This window comes from Ursus maritimus, unplaced genomic scaffold, assembly GCF_017311325.1.
Source record: "Ursus maritimus isolate PB19 unplaced genomic scaffold, ASM1731132v1 scaffold_29, whole genome shotgun sequence".
Classification (NCBI taxonomy): Eukaryota; Metazoa; Chordata; class Mammalia; order Carnivora; family Ursidae; genus Ursus; species Ursus maritimus.
The window spans coordinates 26,982,155-27,003,339 of NW_024425452.1; the positions used below are offsets into that span (position 1 = coordinate 26,982,155).

Below are 21,185 nucleotides of genomic sequence, written 5' to 3' on the forward strand. Positions count from 1 at the left end.
CAACATCTACTATCAGATAAGGAGCAGTTGAAGCTAATAATATTTGTCAAACTAGAATTTGCTTTCCTGGTGAGGCATTTATTTTACTGTACTTCATCATGGAAATCTGTAACTGTTAAGTCGATATGCCATTAGACTCAGAACTCTTTGTTTTTCCTTCATTGCTTTTGTTTTGTTGTGTTTCTCACTAATGTGCACGTTGAAGCCACTCTGAGCTCCATGAGGAGAGTCCCTTGCCATCCTCAACAAGAGTGATTCATCAATTTAAAAAAACATTCTGGAAAGAAACCAAGATTCTCAGGAATAGAATCTGTAAGAAATCTAGCTAAACTACTCAAGTACAGGAAAGCTCAATTTTCACTTGGGAATCAGACTGAACTGGAAATATCTGTCTTCTATGCATGGGGACTAGCTAATTTTCTGAGTGCTGTACTGTTGCTCAAGTGATATTCCTCCTGTTAACTCAATCCAGCGGATGGAGGAATACTATTAGAAAGTCTATTCCTAACCTAGACGGTTTTTCTCATTCCTAATGTTCCCAACTTTAGTACTTATGTGTCAATTAATCATCCTTTAGAAATTTGATGTTGACATACAAAAAACTAGTAAGATCAACAAGAACAGATGATCCCCTAAGAATGCATCTTAGAACATTTAATATTTTTTAGAGAATTCATAACTGTGTTCATTGAAAAGTTAATCTCATAAATATTTATATTAATTATTTTGGTAGATAATCATAACTTTTAGACTAGCATATTTGTAACTTTTCAATAAATAAGCAAGCAGAAACAGCTTACTGTGCTCTAAAACAGAATAATTTTATCAATTAAAATACAATCCACAAAAATTCAGCTTTTGAAATGAGATGACATAAAGTTTCACAACAAAATGGAGGTAGAAAAAATAGACATCCAATACTATTTATACTATGTGACTCATATTTTGAAAGGATATTAGCACTGAAAATATATCAAAATGTTTGTACTAGTTATCTCTTTATTAGTAGAATTATTGTTTTATTTTAAATATTCTTGAATTAATCAAATCCTCTAAAATAAGATTTTGTTCTTAGAAGACATAGCTATGTTTCTACCAATTTAACCTGATATTTTAATAAATTATAAATTAGTTTAAATTTTGAGTCATATTCTTTTTCTATTAAAAAAAGCAGATACTTTTATGTTTTTACCTTGTGAAAACTTCCATAAAACAATGTCTTCACTTCATCTGTGTCAAATGTAACAGTCTGCACCTCACCTCTTGTATCCTTGTTAAAGAACGATAATGTCTTGCTAGAAGCTATAACCAACACATAATTGTTATTAAATCACAGGCATGATATGCTTTATGTTGAAAGTATTAACAATTAATTCCTGCTGGAGAGATTTCTAAAATATTCAATCATTTAGGTTGAGATAAAATGTAATTAGAATATTTACAGATATATTTTTAAAACTTTAAACATAAAAGCATATATCATGTAAATATATACATATATATATTCAGAAGGTTCTTAAAACCTTCTGGAAAGGAAAACATAATAAAAAAGATGTATGCATGTGCCTTGGTATAAGATAAAAGTCCTTACGATCTGCAATTACTCCAACTTGTGGTTTGTAGTCTCTGTCTGTGATTTGCCAAATAGCAAAAGGGTCACTGGGAGTTTCTGGGAGAAGTCTGAACAATAATATAATCGTGTATGAAGAAGGGAGTCCATTTGGGTGTAGATCTCTGTTGGATAAAACATAATTGATTAATTAATTAATAAGGATTTCTCACCAGAAATAGAGAATACTTTATTATAAGATAATCTCATTATCGGTAGTATTAGAATCCATTCATAATAATCCGGCTGCATATGAGAAGAGGAAAACTTTAGGGAAAACATCAAAAGCACAAACACTAAAGATCCATTACATAAGTAGTTAATAGATTATTTACAATCTGCTAAGGGCGCAAAAGTCTGGGAAATTGCCCAATGGTCTTTTATCCTACTGTTAAAAACTATTAATATCCTGGGGTGCCTGGGTGGCACAGCGGTTAAGCGCCTGCCTTCGGCTCAGGGCGTGATCCCGGCGTTATGGGATCGAGCCCCACATCAGGCTCTTCAGCTATGAGCCTGCTTCTTCCTCTCCTGCTCCCCCTGCTTGTGTTCCCTTTCTTGCTGGCTGTCTCTATCTCTGTCAAATAAATAAATAAAATCTTTGAAAAAAAAAAACAACTATTAATATCCTAATTTTTCCTAGACACAAAGATGATTATAAAATTACATAATAATTTTAGAGTGATAAACATTGTATCTATGGATGTAATTTAAAGAGAATGAATCTTACTAAATAGACTTAATTTCCAATGTCAAAGGTATGAGATCATAAGTTATATGGCTTCAGGTTTTAATTTCTCCTTCACTATCTCTAATAGCTTTTACACTTCCAAATTCCTCCCTTGAAATCAAATAAATCACATAATCTCCAGAAGCTCACATGTTCCCAAAAATAAAACCAGTAATAAATGTTAAAGTCATGTACATGTGCAAACGTTTAGTGATGATAAAGGATGTGATTCAATTAAAAGGAAGTGTTTCTTGGCTCTAAGGCTATTAGACAAAAAATGTGGTCCCGTGTGTTCTTCCAGAGTTGAGTCAGTCATTGTTCTGGGGGAACCTCTGAAGCAGGATTGATGGTTTTCTGTCTAAGACCACTTAATAATACTTTCTTCCCGAAGGTAGTGAAAAGGCTTTAATTATCAACTCTTGGACAGAAAAGAAGCTATTCCTTCACAAACTTTGACAGAGTTCACGGAGTTTCTCTTGAGGTTTCACGTCCCAGTACCACACCACTGGTGCTTCTGGAATACGACGCTGCCCTGCTTCTTAAAACACGTGTTCTGGGCAAGCTAACACGATGCCTTTTGTATGTGCAAAAACCCACTATCTTCATAATTTTCCATGTTAAAAATCTTATCTTCTCCATCTTAATTCATCTCTCACCCAATCCATTTTTCTCCTTCCTCAGTTAGTAAGAGCTTATGAAAAAACTTTTAACTACATTTATGCTTCTTTCTTTCAGCTTCTTTCAGCCACAAGTTCTGACTCTGAAGAACGCAAGGCTGTCGTAAGTTAAAATATAGGAATCATATCTTGTGGTGACTGAAAGTTAAACACTGGTATTAAGGTTCACTGACAAGCCTAAAGCTGCGAACCAACATGGTTAACCATAAAAGAGTTAGGACCTTCCAATGTGGTCAAACTACAACAATATGATCTGTGCTTTCCTAAAAGAAATTAGCTTTGGTTTTAGTTTAAATTTTCCATCAGCTTTCCCAAAGGATTTCAAATTTCAGACATCATTTTCTGACCCTGTCCTAAGGTTCTGATGGCTTTATTTCTTCTTGTTCTTTTCTCTCCATAAGCTGCCAAACACATATTTTCAACATTAAAGTGTTTTAATTCTAATGAATTAAAAAAACCATATTTTAGTTATGATACCCAGGTGCAAACTTTCGTGAAGTAAAATAACAACAGCTAGAGCTACCCATCAGATTGCCAGAGCACTGGGCAATAAAAACTAACCACTGCCTGTCTGACCTTAGACAAGCAACACTGCCACAATAGTCCATCTTCTGGAGATTGGAAACACTGAAAAGAATGCCGGCTCTCATTCTGCACTTACTCCATTCAGTCCCTCTGCACCACAGGGAGAAATGTTCAAAATAATTAATTGCCTTCCTATTTAAACAGCCTCCGTTAGAAGCCTTAAATCTATAATCCTCACCTTAAATCCCAAAAGGCCCGTAATCCATAATACTACAGAACCAGGTGAGATTTCTGGGTCTGGGAATACCAAGGCTTGAGTTCTCGTCTCCTGCGGGACCCGATGGAAGACACTTAACCCGACTGTATTTAAGGAAACTAAACTAAATCATCCATAAGAAGACTTCTAACAATTCTAAAGCTTCTAGCTTTTAAGAAGTCAGCACAAATTCTAAGAACCTCAAAAAAGTGTCAGGCCCATTATCAGAAAAGGAACCTCCTACTTGTCACACTTACGCTGTAGGCTGATTCACAAAGGCATTCTTCTGAAGCTTGTAAGCTGAGTAGCTGGGGAAAGACCCTGACTCCAAAGAGACTCCTGGTACAGAAGCAAAATTCTTTTCTGTCAGGTTGTATGCTTCAAGCATCTTAAAACCTTTACAACAAAAAAAGAAAAGCAAATATTGAAATGAGGTCAGGTTAATGATTTTACTGCTTAAATCCTGAAATAAATTAGTTCAAGGGTATAAATGCTTACCTGGTGAGGTGTAGCCATCCAAATAAATGAGAGGACAACCTGCAATGTACAGTGCTCTTTAAGTATGATTCATCGACATGACATGCAAACATTACATATGCACACAAGCCAGCTATGTACATGTACCAGGGAATTGTTGACCCGTTTATAAAAAATAACATCAATCTACCCTTTTATAAGTAATTTTTTTGTACACGTCCTTTGTGTAGAACAAATTCTTGTACTGACTAGTATAATCAATGTTTTCTGAAATTTCTCCAGCCCAAGTGGGAATTTTACAGTGTTCTCATGAATAGTAAAATAGAATTACAGGATTTTAATAGAGAATTCAATAAATTAAAATAGAATTAAAAAGAATTAAATTTTCAGATGTTCTTCAATAGCTTAAAGAAACTTTCTCCCAAGGGATTTTAAAGGTATGCAAAGGCAGGAGGAGTTTGTCCCTATCCAGCCATCTTTGCCATGCCGCCAAGCCTCATGTCGCCTACCAAACATCACCTAACAGTGACGAGTGTGCAGTACTCTTCACCCTGGACCCCCCAGAGACAGGGCTAACAGAGGGTGGCTTTCAGGACCCCCTGCAGCGCAAGGGAGACAACAGTACTTCCAGACCCACTTCCACCAGCGCAGTTCCACGCTGAGCTTCAGCGTAAGTTCTCATAGTAAACCGCTGGTATTTGTTGACTACTGCCACCTCTAACCAGAGTTCTGAGTTTTTAGTAATGCTTAATAGGGGAAAATATAACACACTTGTAAAGCATAGCCCTCCCTAGGATCAGGGGCCTATACTAGCCACAAAACTGTCTCCATAAAATCATATCCCAAGAATCGGCACTTATGGATGGGGAAGAAGATAAATTGACTTAAATAATTAATCTTTGGTCCTTCACTGGATTTTAAAAGCTGAACTTGAAGTCTTGGCCAAAAATAAAAAATCTACACCCAAAAAAACAAATGAGAACCAAGTGCATTTCTATGGAGTGCACATGCAAAGATCAGTGTTTTCACTGCTCCCTTGAAACACGGATGTTGACAGAACAAATACCAATTGATTACTAATAGGGAAAACCTTCATCTTACAGAAATGCTTCTATAAACGAATTTCTAAGCTGAAGATTAATTTACTCAAATGTCATAATATTGGGATGGTGGGAAAAGGATATGTTAAAACATTTCATTTCCATATAAGGAATATTACATCGTCAAGGCTAAAAGTGGACCTCTGACAAACACACATTTAGCACGATCTCAATAGGAACAATGATTCATCAGATTCCCAAGTGATCTCCCTGGAATCTATTTATGCACAGACTTGATCCCATATAGCACAGACAGTTGTCCACTAAGTAGTATCTTCCAAAACAGGTGAGATTGTGGATCCATTTGGACTGGGACTTACTGGAAGTGGCAGTTTCACAGACGAATGTAATGAGGTTGTCTTCAATCTTCTCAAAAGATTCAAAGTCATCAACAATGAACACGTGCCGTTCACTTGGTTTGCTGGCGATGTTGGCAAGCTCGTTGTAGTCAACATCAGCCACCCCGACTACAAAGACACTGAACCCTGCAAAGCAGTGTTTATAGAGTAAATTACATATCCCTTTCTCCGTCCGTTGTTGTTTGAGCAATTCAAAATAAAATCTTTTCACAAATGATGCTGTATTTTCTCAGTAGACGCAGCAAGTCCTTTTAATTGACATAAACTCTCTGTAATAAATTGTACTTTTTCCAGGTCTTCCTATTTTCTGGCTTAGAAAACTCAACTAATTGGGTTTCCTAAAATAAAATCGTAACAAGAGAAGAACAATTTTAACAGCAACAAGTCTTAATGTGGTGCACGTTTCCTTCCAGAGTTCCACAGTTCTAACATACCCATCCATTCTATAGCTCTCTTAGCCACCATTAACATTTTAAGGTTTATGTAATTCAAAAACCAAGAATGGGCTCATTTTAAAAGTTGAGTTCTTGAAACTGATATTCTCAACAAACTCAAGCTCAAAGGCAGCAGTCTGGCCACTTTCGAAATGGAACTGACAATTCCCATGGGCAATAAACTTCCATTTACGTAGGCTAATACAAATAAACAAAGACTTCACTCCAAAAGCTTAATCTGGAAGTAGAAAAAATAGACTATGTAAGAAATTAGTTCTCTAATGAGATATAAATAAGGTAACTTGAGCAAGTATTCATGAGCCCAAACTTAAATCAACCAAAAGCCCAAAATATGTAGATATCTAGTCAAAGTATGTAACATAAAGGCAAAAATTTATAAAAACAAAACAAAGCAAACAAACAGTGCAAAGAACAACCTGTATTGAAAGAAGACAGTATTACTTAGCACTAATCATGACTCATACTTTTAGCCAAAGAATCATGTATGTGCAGATGACAAATTCCATATAACAAATTGTTTTGCAATTTACTACAATAGATCACGCACAAAAGAGAATTCTCTCCAAAATATGTTAACCTTGGACTCTGCCTGGGGGTTGGGATTTAGGAGTGTGAAAAGTGTGAATGCAAGTACTGGTCAGACCTCATTTTATCTCTAGTAATTCTAAAAAATGAATCCAAGGGACAGTGTTGCCAGGAGGCTCTCAGGATACTTGATTTTCAAGGTCTACCCCCAAGATGTCTTTCTGAGGCCTCATTACATCTCCTTTCAGCAAGCTGCATTGGGTCACATCTGCAAGCATGTGCTAAAGTGAAAGGCTTCCCTATGTTTCTCCCTGCACAGGGACCCAGCATCAAAATTCACTTCTGCTGTGGCAGGAAGCCTGCTCTAGGAGCATTCTATTACTGCATTCCGTAGCTTTCCAGCCACTTTGGGGAAGTAAGGATTGCTCTTTCACACACCCTGAGTCACATCTTCAACAAAGATATACACCGTGTCCATTTTGAGCAATTACTAAACCATCCATGATTAAACATAAACTAACATTTCAAGGGTACGTAGTACAGAGTAAAGCAGGAACAATAAAGTAAAAGCAGCAGTGTCATCTTTTGCAATCATTCCTGAACATGTAAAACTGTTAAGATAATAGTGCAATCACGAGGCATCAAATTCATGCCTATGCTTACCTGACTGCTGGATGACCAAAGCCGCCTTCTTGACCTCATCCTGTGACCGACCATCTGTGACCACAACCAGCACCTTGGGGACATTCTTCCTCATGCCGCTCTCCCAGGTCAAGACCTTCTCCTTGATAAATGTGAGAGCCTTGCCTATAGAGTGTGGTATGGAAGATTTTAGTGTCAGTTCAGTGAATACTACCCAAGTGCCATTACTCACACTCAACTGATAAGAATCTGAGTAATGAAACGTGATAGTACACTCAGTTCTACCACTCCCAACACTCTCGAGAGTGAAGGTGTACGTACACTTTGATTCACTGTACCTGTTCTTGTGTTGCCTCCTCTGTACCTAATATTCTGGAGGGCCCCCAGGGCTTGGGCCTTGTCATTGTACGTGTTCAGCTTGAACTCAGACTTGACCTCGTCACTGTACTGCACAAATGAGACCTGAAAGGGAATGTGGTCGGTGGTGAGTTAAGATGCCTCTTTTTATATTTTAATTTTCTAGTGGCTACTCCTGCTGTTGAATGGGGAAGTGTCTTAGGTCTGACAGAATAGTAAAAGCTCTTTATAGCTATTGTTATAACACTGACTACTGTTTCATTAAATTCTCTCATTTCCACTCTTTGACGAAACTGTCAATAATATTAACATTGTAAATATGCTGTATTCACATGGTATCCACATCCTTTTTCTAGGATATAGGAAGGGATGGGTGAAGCTAGGGAAGAGTGAGGTCCCAGGATTAGAAATGAGAACACACCATCTTGATCTCAAATGTCGGCGAAGCAATCGGTTCTCAGCCAACTGCTTCTTCTCACTAACTGCATCTACTTTTCACAGTAATACTAAAATGCTGCCTATGGTTTTTTTTAATGATTTTTTATTATATTATGTTTGTCACCATACAGTACATCCCCGGTTTCCGATGTAAAGTTCGATGACTCATCAGTTGCATATAACACCCAGTGCACCATGCAATACGTGCCCTCCCCACCACCCACCACCGGTCCATCCCATTCCCCCACTCCCCTCCCCTCTGAGGCCCTCAGTTTGCCTCTCATAGTCCATAGTCTTTCATGTTTCATTCCCCCTTCTGATTACCCCCCCTTTCTTTATGCCTATGTTGATAATAATCAGCACTCACCACAAACTTAGTAGCATATGATTTACTGGAAAGAGTACAGGCTTCATAGTCAGAATTCAATGGGCTCAAATCCTGGCTCTGCCAGTTTGTAGCTATGTGACATAGGGTAAGTTCTTTACATCCCTGGGCTTTTGTTTCCATATCAGTAAAATGGAGATAATTACACTTATTTCTAGAGTTGTTTTAAGAACTGATAATCATGTATAGAAAGTAGCTGGCACACTGAAGTTAATAAAATACAGTGCTTATTCTTGTATTCTTTATTAGAAATCTCAATTTCTAAAAGGATGGAAAAGATGGCTTGGTTGCTAACACATTAATTAAGACTATAACTAGCTTGGATTTTTACTCTTCTCAGGTTGGAAAAATGTTCGCAGGATTATTTGGGGATTTGAAATTTAGTATATTCCATAAAAGAAGAAGTGATTTGTTTATGAAATTATTTGTGACTTATGTCAAAATCTCTTATTTTCATAATCTAGGATGCCACAATGACCAAGTATGAAATGCCACACACCCACACCAATCGCTATTCATCACTGAGTCCTCTAACTTAACAGCATATGACAATCATAATGCATTTAGTTTCCAGAACATTAGATGACCTTTTATGGAAATGTATCATCCAGGGAAGTCTTAATCAGGAAGTCAGAGCAGGAATGCCCTACACTCTCCAAAAGGAGTATCATCTAGCCAAGAGAATACCTAGAGGAGGGTTTATTTTTTTTATTTTTCTATTTGCCATTTACACCCAACTCCTTCCCAAAAATACATGTGTCAGGAAAAAGTAAGTAACAAAAGTCAAAACATAGTTTATACTGAAAAGCCCTTCTACTTAAAAACAAATATTCAAAGGAAATAACAAGACGTTACAAATGAATAGCCACCTATGAAACAGCACCCACCTGAATTCCAGCAGGACTGATTTCATCAAAGGCTCCCACAGTATTGAAGATGAATTTTACAACTTTGTTAAAATTATCATCCCCGATACTCCAGGAGGCATCAGTCAAGAACACAATATCTGCCTTGGCCCCTTTGCATACTGGGGGGAAAAAAAACAGAGAAACACCAATTCTCATGAATTTTTTCATTCAAATGAAGTTACAAAACCAAGAAATGTAGCCTAAAACCTCAGAGTGTAGTTCAGCAGCAGCAGCATCTCCTGGGAGCTTCTTAGAAATGCAGAATCCTGGGCCCTACCCCAGACCTCCTGGATCAGATTAGCAACAAGAAGGTACCCAGACAAATCATATGCACGAGAAAGTTTGAGAAGCACTAGTCTAACTGGCCCTCAAGTTCTGCTCTGGAATTATCCCATCTGTTTAGATCCATGATGCAAATATATGCTCTTTTCTCACGGAACTCTTCAAGTGGCTTCAAACAATAGATGAGGAGGCAATCAAATGAAAAGCAACAACGTCCAGAATTTAAGAATAGCCATCAGTGGGTCTGGAGATTTTGTATATAATTATCGAAGATTTGGTGGAAATAAGGTGCCTTTTCATTTTAAATTAGGCCACTAGAATTATACAGAGGGAAGAAAGGAAAGGAATAAAATAATATCTTTGACTTGAATTTTCAGACTTGGAGGATTAAAAAAAATTAAAATTTTAGTATATAAAAACTTAACATGTAGAATATATAGCACCAACAGTGAACCCTAAACTGTAGACTGTGGATGAAAATGATGTGTCAATGTAGACTCACGGATTATAACATATGCACCACTCTGGTGCTGGATGTTGATACTAGGGGAGGCTGTGGGGCTGGGGGCGGGGCGGGGGGGAGAGGGATGCAGGTTATATATGAGAACTCCATGTAGTTTCAGCTCAATTGTGCTGTGAACCTAAGACTTCTTTAAAAAGTAGACTCTATTAAGAAAAAAAATCAATATTTTTAAGCCAAGTTTATTTACTGAATTTCTTTCGATAGTCTAATTTAAAGAAACCCATTATTATTTTACCTTATAACAATACTATTTGCCTTGTATAATATTAGTTTATCCTATAAGAATATACTTTTAATTTTTAATTTTATTTATTTAATAGGTTTAATAAAGTTGTAGCATTCTAGAACCTTCTAAGACAAAAGAAAAATACTTTTAACATCTGAAGTTCTTTCAATTAAATGCTGGAAACAGAATGTGGGAAAAGACTAAACCAGTAGTTAATTAGCTTAAACTTAATCTGATAAAACACTGAGAACTGCCCCAAATTACTGAGAGACCAGTCCTATTAGTTCAGCATATCTTTTTGCCAGTTCACTGCAAGTGACAATTATGTCTCAAACTTCAGTGAATGAACATTTTTTAGCTTTGTGCAATCCAGGGCAGAAGCCAGGAATTCCAAAGCCAAAGGCCCCAGAGGTAGGTTGAAGATACAGCCAAAACAGTTCACAGTGCCTACTGATGCCAGCAGACAGGAGAAAGAAATGCCCATCATGTGACCACGGACTACGCGAAGTGTCGCTAGACATTAATCTGCAAAATTGAGGAAACAGCTCTGTTTCTGAGCTGCAACTGAAGAGCTGTAGTTTATGACTGATTTTATACACACAAAAATGGGCCTGAGGGGGAGAAGAACAATTACTGATAATCTTTTTTTTTTTTAATCTAAAAACCCTTCAGCAAGAACAGTAAATCAGAAATACCCTGTATCAATTGGAAATCATGTAGAGGCTACATAAATAAGAAGGCTATAGGGGCACCTGGGTAGCACAGCGGTTGAGCATCTGCCTTCGGCTCAGGGCGTGATCCCGGCGTTATGGGATCGAGCCCCACATCAGGCTCCTCTGCTATGAGCCTGCTTCTTCCTCTCCCACTCCCCCTGCCTGTGTTCCCTCTCTCGCTGGCTGTCTCTACCTCTGTACAATGAATAAATAAAATCTTTAAAAAATAAATAAATAAATAAATAAATAAATAAATAAATAAATAAATAAATAAGAAGGCTATAAATCCCGATCAGCTGAATGTACTGCCACTTACCATCCCGGGCCGGTGGAATTGTGGGAGGGGGAGGTGGGGTGGGTGGCTCCGTAGGGGCTTCCGTTGGTTTTACAGCTAGAATTAAAAAATGATAATTAGAAGACCATAACCTGTGCAAATTTCATATGACAGGACGTACATTTTAAGAGCAATTTAAGTCCTAGATAGCAAATGAAGTCTCACTGGCACTGAGAGATTGAAAATTCTATTTTGTCCAAATTTGGTATCATCGGTAGTCATTGGAATACTGACTACAGCTGTGGGAAGCAAAACCACACCTGAAAGGATGCATGAAAGGCCTTCAAATAGGGTCAATGAGTAAAAGTCACTACTATGGGTGCATATTCACCTTCTCACTGCCAGCTAGAACCATATCTCCCTCCTGTAGCCTTTTTCTTAAAATAACACCAACTCTGTAACAGGGAAAACATGGATATGTTGTAGAAAAAGGTCCTGAACCAGCCACAGACTCCTTCATGAATCTGCCATCGTTATAATCATTACTGTGGCCTGTAGGGAAAAGTGCCTACACAGGAGTCACTGAAGTCTCCCACACATAGAACATTCTATTCAGAAGCCTTACAGAGACTTTCAGATTACTCAAAAACTTACTGGTATGTTCTTTGACAGAGACTCCCGGTCCCTCGAGATTAGGTGTCTGCACAAAAGCAGTGACGCCATAATCAGAGTCTGGTGAGAGGCCAGTAAAGCAGTGACTGGTTTCTGATCCACGCACTGTGATTTCTTGTCCTCTGGTTCCTGATTATTAGAAAGAGAAATACCACTGTCATCATCAATTATATTTAAAGACATTTTTATATATCATTTCATAGGCAAAATGGCATCTCCTTTACTGAAGTTTAAAATGTTGCTACTATGTGCTCCAGTTCTTTTTAGTATTTTTTTCTTTTCTTTTTTTTTTTTTTTTTTTTTTTTTTTTTTTTTTTTGGCACACGTACCATCTGCGGGGCTTAGTTTTAGCCTGTAGGAGGTGGCTGCCCGGTGAGGTGACCATCTAACACAGAATGTATCCCACCCAACCTGGTAAGTTTTCAGATCTGTCACATTTAAATACACTACAAAATAAAGAAAAAAAGAAATAGATTTACTTCGCAAATAAAGACAAAAAAAAGCATACTTTTAATCATAACACAATTTTAAAACTTCCACTGTGGCTGGAAAAAAAATGCCTGAATTCTTAGTAGGTCTCCTTGTAAGAAACTTACATGAAATATACATGAAAATGTGGTGCCGCTAAAACAGACCTCTCTTTCTATCTCTAATTTTCAAAGGAAAGACATTCTATATAGTTCTACTGGACACTACAAATAACAAATGCGTCTCATGTAAAATAATAAGAAACTTTTCCAAAGGGCTCTTCTAAATCCTTAAATAGTTATTCAGTACCTGTTGACAAAAAGATCTATCTTTGGGCTGAGTCAGTAATCACGGCATTTCTGTGAAAACTTTCAATTAAATCAATGCATTTAGGTAACATATGTTTCAACATCATATGTCAAAAAAACTACATAGCATTCCAAATCTAATTTTACAACTAATTCAAGGATAAAAACGTAATTTCTATACTTTTTGTCTTTCAACATTCAAAATATATTTCATCACATACATTTTTGTATACTCAATTATATTCCTTATATATTTGTTTGGCTGGACAAGAAAGAGCCACTTACTTAACGCTGAGGAAACATGCATATGTTAAGAAGAAATAAAATTAAAACAGGCTGACCTTGCAATTTGTACTACATTTTTCTTACAACCATGAAAAAGATACGTGACTCACAGGTAGTGCCTTGATCCGTCAGGGGGACACTGAGTCCAGAATCATACTGAGCATAAACATCCACGTCATAGGTGGTGCTAGGATTGAGATTGTGTAACGTGTATGATGTCATTTCTCCAACAAAAACTTCCATGGGCTCATTGGAACCTTTAATAACAATCACAAAAAGACATAGAAATATTCCACTCCTAGTCTCAAATTTTCCTTTAAATCAAATAACTTATACTCAAATGATAGTATGAACACCATCGATTCCACAGCCCATCATGCACTTGTTACTGTGCCATACATTCCATTATATGGTGAATACGAAGCTATAAGCAGAGACTCAATTCTTCACCTCTTACTCTCAAAGCGTACATAGCACAGTACCTGGAAAGTAGTAGATATGTTATCAATGTTCCTTTAATGAATAAATTCAATCATATATTCAACTACCCTAAACCCTCAAGCCTCTTCTCTAAGCCCCGCTTTGGCAACTTTGCACATAGTAGGTGCTCAATTAACATTTTTCCAATTTGTTGTAGAGATGATTTAAGAACTTCTGTCTTGGTCCTCGTCCCACGAGTTTGGTTACTGAATGTCTTTAGTTACCAACACCTCCTCCACCTTTCAGCTATCTCTCTTAAGGCCCATGTTTTCTCTCTCTTGTCCTCTCTTCTTAATCTCTTCCTAGCTCACACCCTCTCTGGGTGCATGGAAGAGACCCTGGCAAATTTGGTACGAAGAATATTTTTCTTCCATTTCGCTAAACATATGGACAGAACACAGAAACAAAGATAGCAAATCAGTTAATCAAGGTGATATCCATTTAAGTGCAAATGTCAATAGGAAGTTGAAAGCAAGCCTGGCAGGAATAAACTAAAATGCATATGCCCAAAATGGAATAATACCTTGACATAATGGGAAAATATAAAAGTTTATATTGATTAAATATGCATTATTTCACAATCATAATAACATACAGAATGTCTGGACACAGATTCCACTAGCGTAATTTTATGAACCAGGCCAAAGTTTTTAATCATGCAATTTGATGAGAGTCTCATCTACACCCATAGTAACAATGATACTTTGGACTATTGGCTTAGAACATTATTTCCAAAAATATTGCCTCTAGTGGGAGAGGAGGTGACAACCGAACTATCAAGAGAATCTAATGAGCTCCCTCATAAACAAACAACTCTTTAATGCATTTTATGATAATAAAGGTGCTTCCTTACCCACTGGCTTATACACAATTTTGTATCCAAGAACCGGAGAGGGTGAAGGATCCCAGGATACTCTGAATCTCGTGTACCATTCATCAGAGATGTGTATGTTTTGAGGTGAAAGCAGTCCCACTGGAAGCAAATATTGGCACACATCACTGACTTGACACACAAGGACAGCACAGAACTTTATGAGTACTGATTATGAGCACTGATAGCACGGTCCCATGAGAATAATTTAATAAAATCCTATAATGCCCTCATCCAGAAAGCAATCTAAAAGTTCTGAAATGTTCAACAGAAAGCTTAGCAGTTGTCCAAATTCGAACAGCAACTCAAATGGACTCAGGAACTGATGAGTCCCAGAGCTCGTAGGTTATATAATGCAGAATTACAGAAACTACGAGAGATCTCATACCATTTTTAAGCATGTTATAGATTACAGATTGTTAGAGCCAAAAAGCAATTTGGAAATTGCCTAGTCCCACCACCTTATCACATAAATAAGATTTGATTTGCCCAAGACCACACAGCTAGACCGAAATGATGTTCATTCCCAGCACCCTTCCATCCTCCCCCAGCATAACCTAGAGCAAATCCTCAAGCCTCCGCAAGTACTGCCTCCAGCTGCACACCCCGGAAACCAATGCTATCAGGCAGCACGCTGGGTGATATAGCATTACACAAATAAAGAATTCAACTTAAAAACTTTTTTTACAAGAGAAACTGGAAATGGCTTGGCACATCCTGGAAAATTCAAGTCTGGTAAAGATTTTTTTAATGTATTTTGATAAGCACAAAATTCTAAAACATGCCATTTCCCCCGGAAAAGTACCAAAATATATTGTAAAACCTAAGGGAATGTGAAAAATGAAAAGTTGTTCAATTTAAATAATCTTGAATCACTAAACTGAGTCTCCACTGACTCAGTCCTGTAGACAATAAGTATCAATAAATATATAAATTTCTGGCCTTGAGAGACTAATCTGAAACAAATCTAGTCATGCTTTTCTCCTGGGAACTTTCAAATGTCACCTCTCCCAAATTCCGTAATGTCAAGATTGTTTAAGCACCAAAGGAGTTTGGGCAACTGAGTGTAACAAGGAACCTGAAATCATTTACTTAAGTGGATTTTTGTGGGATGAAGTGTAAAGAGGAACACCAATATTGACCAGTAACAACTCAGACCTATAGCCCAGCCTGCCTTTGTGCTGAACCAGTGACTTTCAATCTTGGCTATACACTAGAGCATAAGCGGATCCAGGCCACACCTCAGACCAGTTCCATTAGTATCTCTGGGGGTGGTACCCAGGCACAAGCGTGTTTTAAAGCTCTTCAGGTGATTTCAATGAGCAACCAACTTGGAGAACCTTTGCTCTAACCAATAAGAAATTGACCCCTGGGGCGCCTGGGTGGCACAGTGGTTAAGCGTCTGCCTTCAGCTCAGGGCGTGGCGTCTGCCTTCAGCTCAGGGCGTGATCCCAGCGTTGTGGGATCGAGTCCCATATCAGGCTCCTCTGCTGTGAGCCTGCTTCTTCCTCTCCCACTCCCCCTGCTTGTGTTCCCTCTCTCGCTGGCTGTCTCTATCTCTGTCGAATAAATAAATAAAATCTTTAAAATAAATAAATAAATAAGAAATTGACCCCTATGTAAGGTAGAAAGGGGCCCGAACACTGTAATTTTCTGTAAATTACTTAGTACAATAGAAAGAAATTGAAAAATTTGTAAAGACAGAAGACGACCGCTAATCATCTTGCTTCTCTATTTATGACTTAAGATTCTATCAGGATAGTGTTTTTTGCTGATACTACATGGACTGAGTTAACAGCTACCACACACACTAAAACATTATTCAGAGAATATGCAATGGTTTTTCAAAGGAGAAACAAAACTATCTCAAGCAAAGCAGAATACACAGATTTTTGTCTCCTTTTTCTTCTTTAAGAAGTGGACTTTTAAAAAGTTAAAATACAAATTCTGTTCCAATATCATTTTTGCCAAAATTCAATGTTCAATGTAAATGTTAATTCAGTATTAATATAGTATTTGGGATGCATTGGTAAAGGCAAAGTTGAAGATTATAAAAGGGATAAGACATTTACCAGTTCTTCCATTCCCTGTTAGATGGCCGCCATCTCCGTCTTCATAAACAGCAATAACAGTAATTTTATATGGAGTATCAGGTTGCAGCGGCTGCAGCATCACATTATTCCTTCTGCCTGGGACTGTGGTCTGTAGGGAAGTTAAATTACAAATTAATTATCAGCCAGAGGCCTTCCAGATCAAAAGACAACAAGTTTTATGTATTTCTATAAATAGCAATGGTTCCTTCATGTTTTGCTTCTGCTGCACAATGCTCATGTCCAGGTCTACACTGCCTCTGTGCACCGTGCAAGAATGGTCTGAGAGTCAGAGAGAGCTGAGCTTGAATCCCAGGTCAGCCACTTACCAGCCTTGTGACTTAGCGTCTCTGGAGGAAATTATGAGGACGAAAGGTAAGAACACACAGCACCTCAGTGCACATTCCTGACTACTGCAGCACTCAGCGGCCCTATGTTTGTCTCCACCTCCCATCTGTGTGTTACATTCTCATGCATNGCAATAAATATGCACCATGCAGCCACTGTGGGCCAGGTGTGGTGATCGCTGCTGCGAATGCGTTGGTGGGCAAACATGGACTCCGAGCCTGCCCTCAGGAATAGCAACTTGGCTGATACTAATCAGGTGGAAAAGATGAAAAACAGGAAATGGAAAATACATTCAACTACCTCCGTGATGAGGAAGTGAACCAGATAAATCTCTCAACCTCTCTTCCAACCCTATGCTTTACTTCTACAAACAACATGCATCACTTATGCCAGCGATTCCCAGCATAGAGTCCCCTGATTACAAATGGTGAATTGGGGGAAGAAGTTATATTTTTAATGTTTTCAGAAAGTGGGGGGAAGTCAAGTACTCGTCCCTGGCAAAGCTGAAAAAACACTAAAGCGCCAGCTTCTTTGCTTTGGCAAACCAAGTGTGGTAATACTGTTTATTTCATTTTGATCAGAAACTCTAAATGACAATTACATGTGTTTCTGATGAATAAAAATGTGGGTTTGAATTGAAGCTTAACATATCAAGTTCAAATAGATGAAGTATAACATGGGGATAACAAAGGGGGAATGATCCAAGAGGGTCTGTGGCAAAATGTTTGCAAACCACAGACCTAAATGCCTTACTATCAAGATTTTGTGTAATCTTCTACTGACCTATCACTTCAATTAATCAGTACACTTTTTAAAGAGTGGTGAGTGTTTCCATCCATAACAAATGGATATGCCTGGTGAGGGCTATGAGGAAACTACAAGAAACCTAAATCTGGTTCTCCAGAGATAGTATGACACACAAGAAGTTTGAAATTAATATAAGAGCGTGTATATTCCAAAACCAAAGTGTGATGAAAAATGTTAAATTTAAAGAAAAGAGACATCAGTTAGCACTTGAATACTTGTATACCTGGTAGAGAAATTTGATTTAAAGAAAGGAGAAGATTTGGATGGTCACATCTTTTGAACATTAAGTAGCTCAGAATATTAGTTATCATGTCTCACTAGACTCAGTTCCTATGAATAAAATTAGGTGGCTAGAAATATGCATTTCATGCACTAAGACAATTTTTCAGTCTTTAGAACAGAAATGAGCCCAAAGACATTGATTCTCTGTAATGTGGGAGGCCACATTAGACGCATTTGGGTGTTCCCAATATCGTGTCAGAGGAAGACACATCAAATGTGACTATCACACAATTACTCAATGCAATCACAGTACACTCCCAAAGAAAGAAGCTTAATTTCAACTTCCAGCCAGGTAAGAGATTACAAAATGCTTGACTAAATGAGAAGTGGACTCACATATTCATCAATGGGATCTCCAACAGTGGGAGAATAAATGATCCTGTATTGCTGAACTGGCCCATCGGCATGATCCCAGGATACAGAGAGGCTATTGGTTGTCTCCCCAAAGACTCTCATATTTCTTGGTCCACTTCGTGGTACTAAATAAATAAAAATACAATCAAGTTAGTTGCCTGCCTGTGAGCGCGGTGGACATGGGGGTGGCCGGGGGCGGGGGGGCAGGTAATAAAAGAATTCTACCCAGGTCAGATTAAAGAAGTTATTTGTGGGAGTTTCACATTCACCAGGATGTTTACTCCCTTATGATAAAATATAGACTTCCTCTGGTTTTTCTGCAAAACCATAAATAATAGAAAGTGCTACATTTCGGAGCTACGGTTATGTGCTGAACTTTCAGTGACACTGAGCTAGGTTTGAGCCTAAATATACCGACTAGGAGAGAAAAGGATTATTTTAAACTACTATAACCACCTCCTGTTTAATGAAACATAGAGGCCAAGCCCTCACATTTCTAAAGTGCCCCTTTGGTGACAAGACTCACTGCAGGGCAGAAGAGGAAAACCTCTCCTTAAGTCCCAGATGAGAAAATGGGCGACTGCAGTTCACTCAGCACCGAGGGCAGTCACGGGCCCAGAGCCTCAGCCTGGAATCTGAATGTGGGGATGCCCAGGCAGAACAGCATGCTCAGGCCTACGCTCGCCTGTGCAGAGGTGGAGAAAGTTCTCACCACCTCTCACTCACCACCCATCTCCCACTTCTCACTCACTCAGACAAGCCCTGCCAACTGAGTTACAAGGGAATGGGGTGGAGAAAGGATTTCTGCCTCACGCGTTCGGCCCTGGCCAGGGCTGGGATTCCCCTCTCCATCCGAGTAGAGAGCTACAATGTTCACAGAATAGGGTGTGTCGGGAATCAGCCGCTCCAGGTGCACTGTGCGCGAGTTTCCTGGCACCACAATCTGGAGGGAAGGAAATGCCAAATTCTGCTGGACAGCAACTCAAATGCTTATCAAGTCTTCTATTAGTCAACATAGTAACATTTATAATAAAAAACTGAGCCTAGGCACGTCAGAAGCTAACTACTATGACTCCTCATGAGATCTGACAAAGCCACACTGTGAGATACAATTTATCCTCAGAAATTCCCTGTCCCCAAAAAAAGTGAGTTCATACTTACTGAGCTAATAAACATATTAAGTTACCCTTAGTAGCTTCAATTATCTCTCATTTATGTTTATAGCGAAGATTCTCAAATACAACATCTGGGGCTCATGGTAGTTACCTACAGAGTATCCCGAATGTTAGACACACATAAGAGAAGGGATCCCCCACACATGCTAGTCAAGAAGAGAGTCTGTGTTAAAATAGCCACTCCACAAATGGAAAAGGGCAATGTTGTCTGAATAAGTCCTACCATACACAGGGACAGGCAAATCATTTATCTTTGTTTGCCACCATTGTCCATTTTTATAAAGACATAAATTAGTCTATCGATTTACTTTCCCTCAGGTGTTATGATACTATGCTTATTCAAATTAGTAACTTCTCATTCCTACATTATCAATCTACTTATAAAGCTGAATAGTACTGTTAATTGAAAATACACTGGACAATTTGTAAGAGCTAATGAAAGCAAACGTTAAGATGTTTTCATAACGGAGCCATTTCTATGTTACAACAAACCCCATATCGACAAGGTCTATCAATGATTTGCATTTACTACTGGGTTTTTTAACTCACATAGCTAATTTATATTTTCCCAAAATTCATTTTTGCTAACTAACCCTGCAGTTATTTACACCTGCCTTAAATCATTAGGAGCAACCATAAAAGCATTACTCATTGTCATGTCTGTGGTTGGCATTCTCACAGGCCGGCAAACAAGACACAAACACAAGAGTACGTTCATCAGGAAAGGACGTTTCCATGAGACCGGGGTCCGCACTGACAACTGACTTGCTGCTCTGGCCCAGCAGCCATGGCAGGAGGCGCAGGGGACGCTACACAATTCTTGGACTGAACTCTAAGAGGACAAAATTACTTACAGATTCGGAGGGTCTCGTGCCAGCCACAGGAGAATACACGATGCGATACTGCTGCACAGGCCCGGGCGCGGGGTCCCAGCGGACATCGAGGCTGTTTGGTGTCGGATTATACACGTGGACATTCCTTGCCAGCCCTCTCACCACTGAGGAAAGAAAAGCCGCACATATTTTCTGAAGTCTGTTTATATATGTCGAGCTTTCACGACCACTTCTCTAGGACTTACACCCTGTAACAGGATAAAACACTGTCCTCCTTCCATTTCTGATTATCTATACACAAAAGCAGATTAAAACACTCCAAATCCAAATTTAGTCTAAGTTAGCCAATTATGGCCTTTGTCTATATGGAAGCAAAGTTGTTGCCAATAAAAACAAGCTAGTAAAAGTAGTAGTACTGGGCTGGCCATAAAAGGACAAGGGTTACAGGACAAGAGACTGGAAAAGAAGCTTTGGTTTTCCGACACAGATAATGGAGAGATAGAGAAAAGGAATTTTACAGTGTCTGCCTTCTAAGTAGAAACTGACAGCAGCTATGAAGCCCATCTAATTCAGTCAGCTGGTTTCAGTCATTCATTCTTTCATTCATTCCTTCTTCATTCAAGAAATAGTTACTGATGTGTTGCGTGATTAAAAGGCAAAAGGAGGAAGAAATAGAACATACAGTCAGTTCTCCATTAACAGCCCCAAGCGGGACTTAGAAAAACATACAAATTAAATCCGTGTATTAACCCCG

General features: G+C 38.4%; 1 protein-coding gene across 2 annotated transcripts in view; it reads right to left on the bottom strand.

Annotated features, from left to right (window-relative positions):
- COL12A1 (collagen type XII alpha 1 chain) overlaps positions 1–21,185 on the bottom strand; it is a 111,531-nt gene that overhangs the window by 26,129 nt on the left and 64,217 nt on the right. For both annotated transcript variants that reach the window (XM_040643676.1, XM_040643675.1), the window contains 17 exons: positions 20,453–20,595; positions 19,237–19,366; positions 18,406–18,548; positions 16,615–16,744; positions 14,525–14,644; positions 13,302–13,448; positions 12,460–12,576; positions 12,113–12,259; positions 11,501–11,575; positions 9,420–9,559; positions 7,691–7,814; positions 7,374–7,517; positions 5,692–5,856; positions 4,293–4,331; positions 4,052–4,190; positions 1,592–1,734; positions 1,193–1,302 (listed from right to left, as the gene is read on the bottom strand). In XM_040643676.1, coding sequence (XP_040499610.1) covers positions 1,193–1,302; positions 1,592–1,734; positions 4,052–4,190; positions 4,293–4,331; positions 5,692–5,856; positions 7,374–7,517; positions 7,691–7,814; positions 9,420–9,559; positions 11,501–11,575; positions 12,113–12,259; positions 12,460–12,576; positions 13,302–13,448; positions 14,525–14,644; positions 16,615–16,744; positions 18,406–18,548; positions 19,237–19,366; positions 20,453–20,595 — 2,156 coding nt within the window. The remainder of the gene's footprint in view (positions 1–1,192; positions 1,303–1,591; positions 1,735–4,051; positions 4,191–4,292; positions 4,332–5,691; positions 5,857–7,373; positions 7,518–7,690; positions 7,815–9,419; positions 9,560–11,500; positions 11,576–12,112; positions 12,260–12,459; positions 12,577–13,301; positions 13,449–14,524; positions 14,645–16,614; positions 16,745–18,405; positions 18,549–19,236; positions 19,367–20,452; positions 20,596–21,185) is intronic.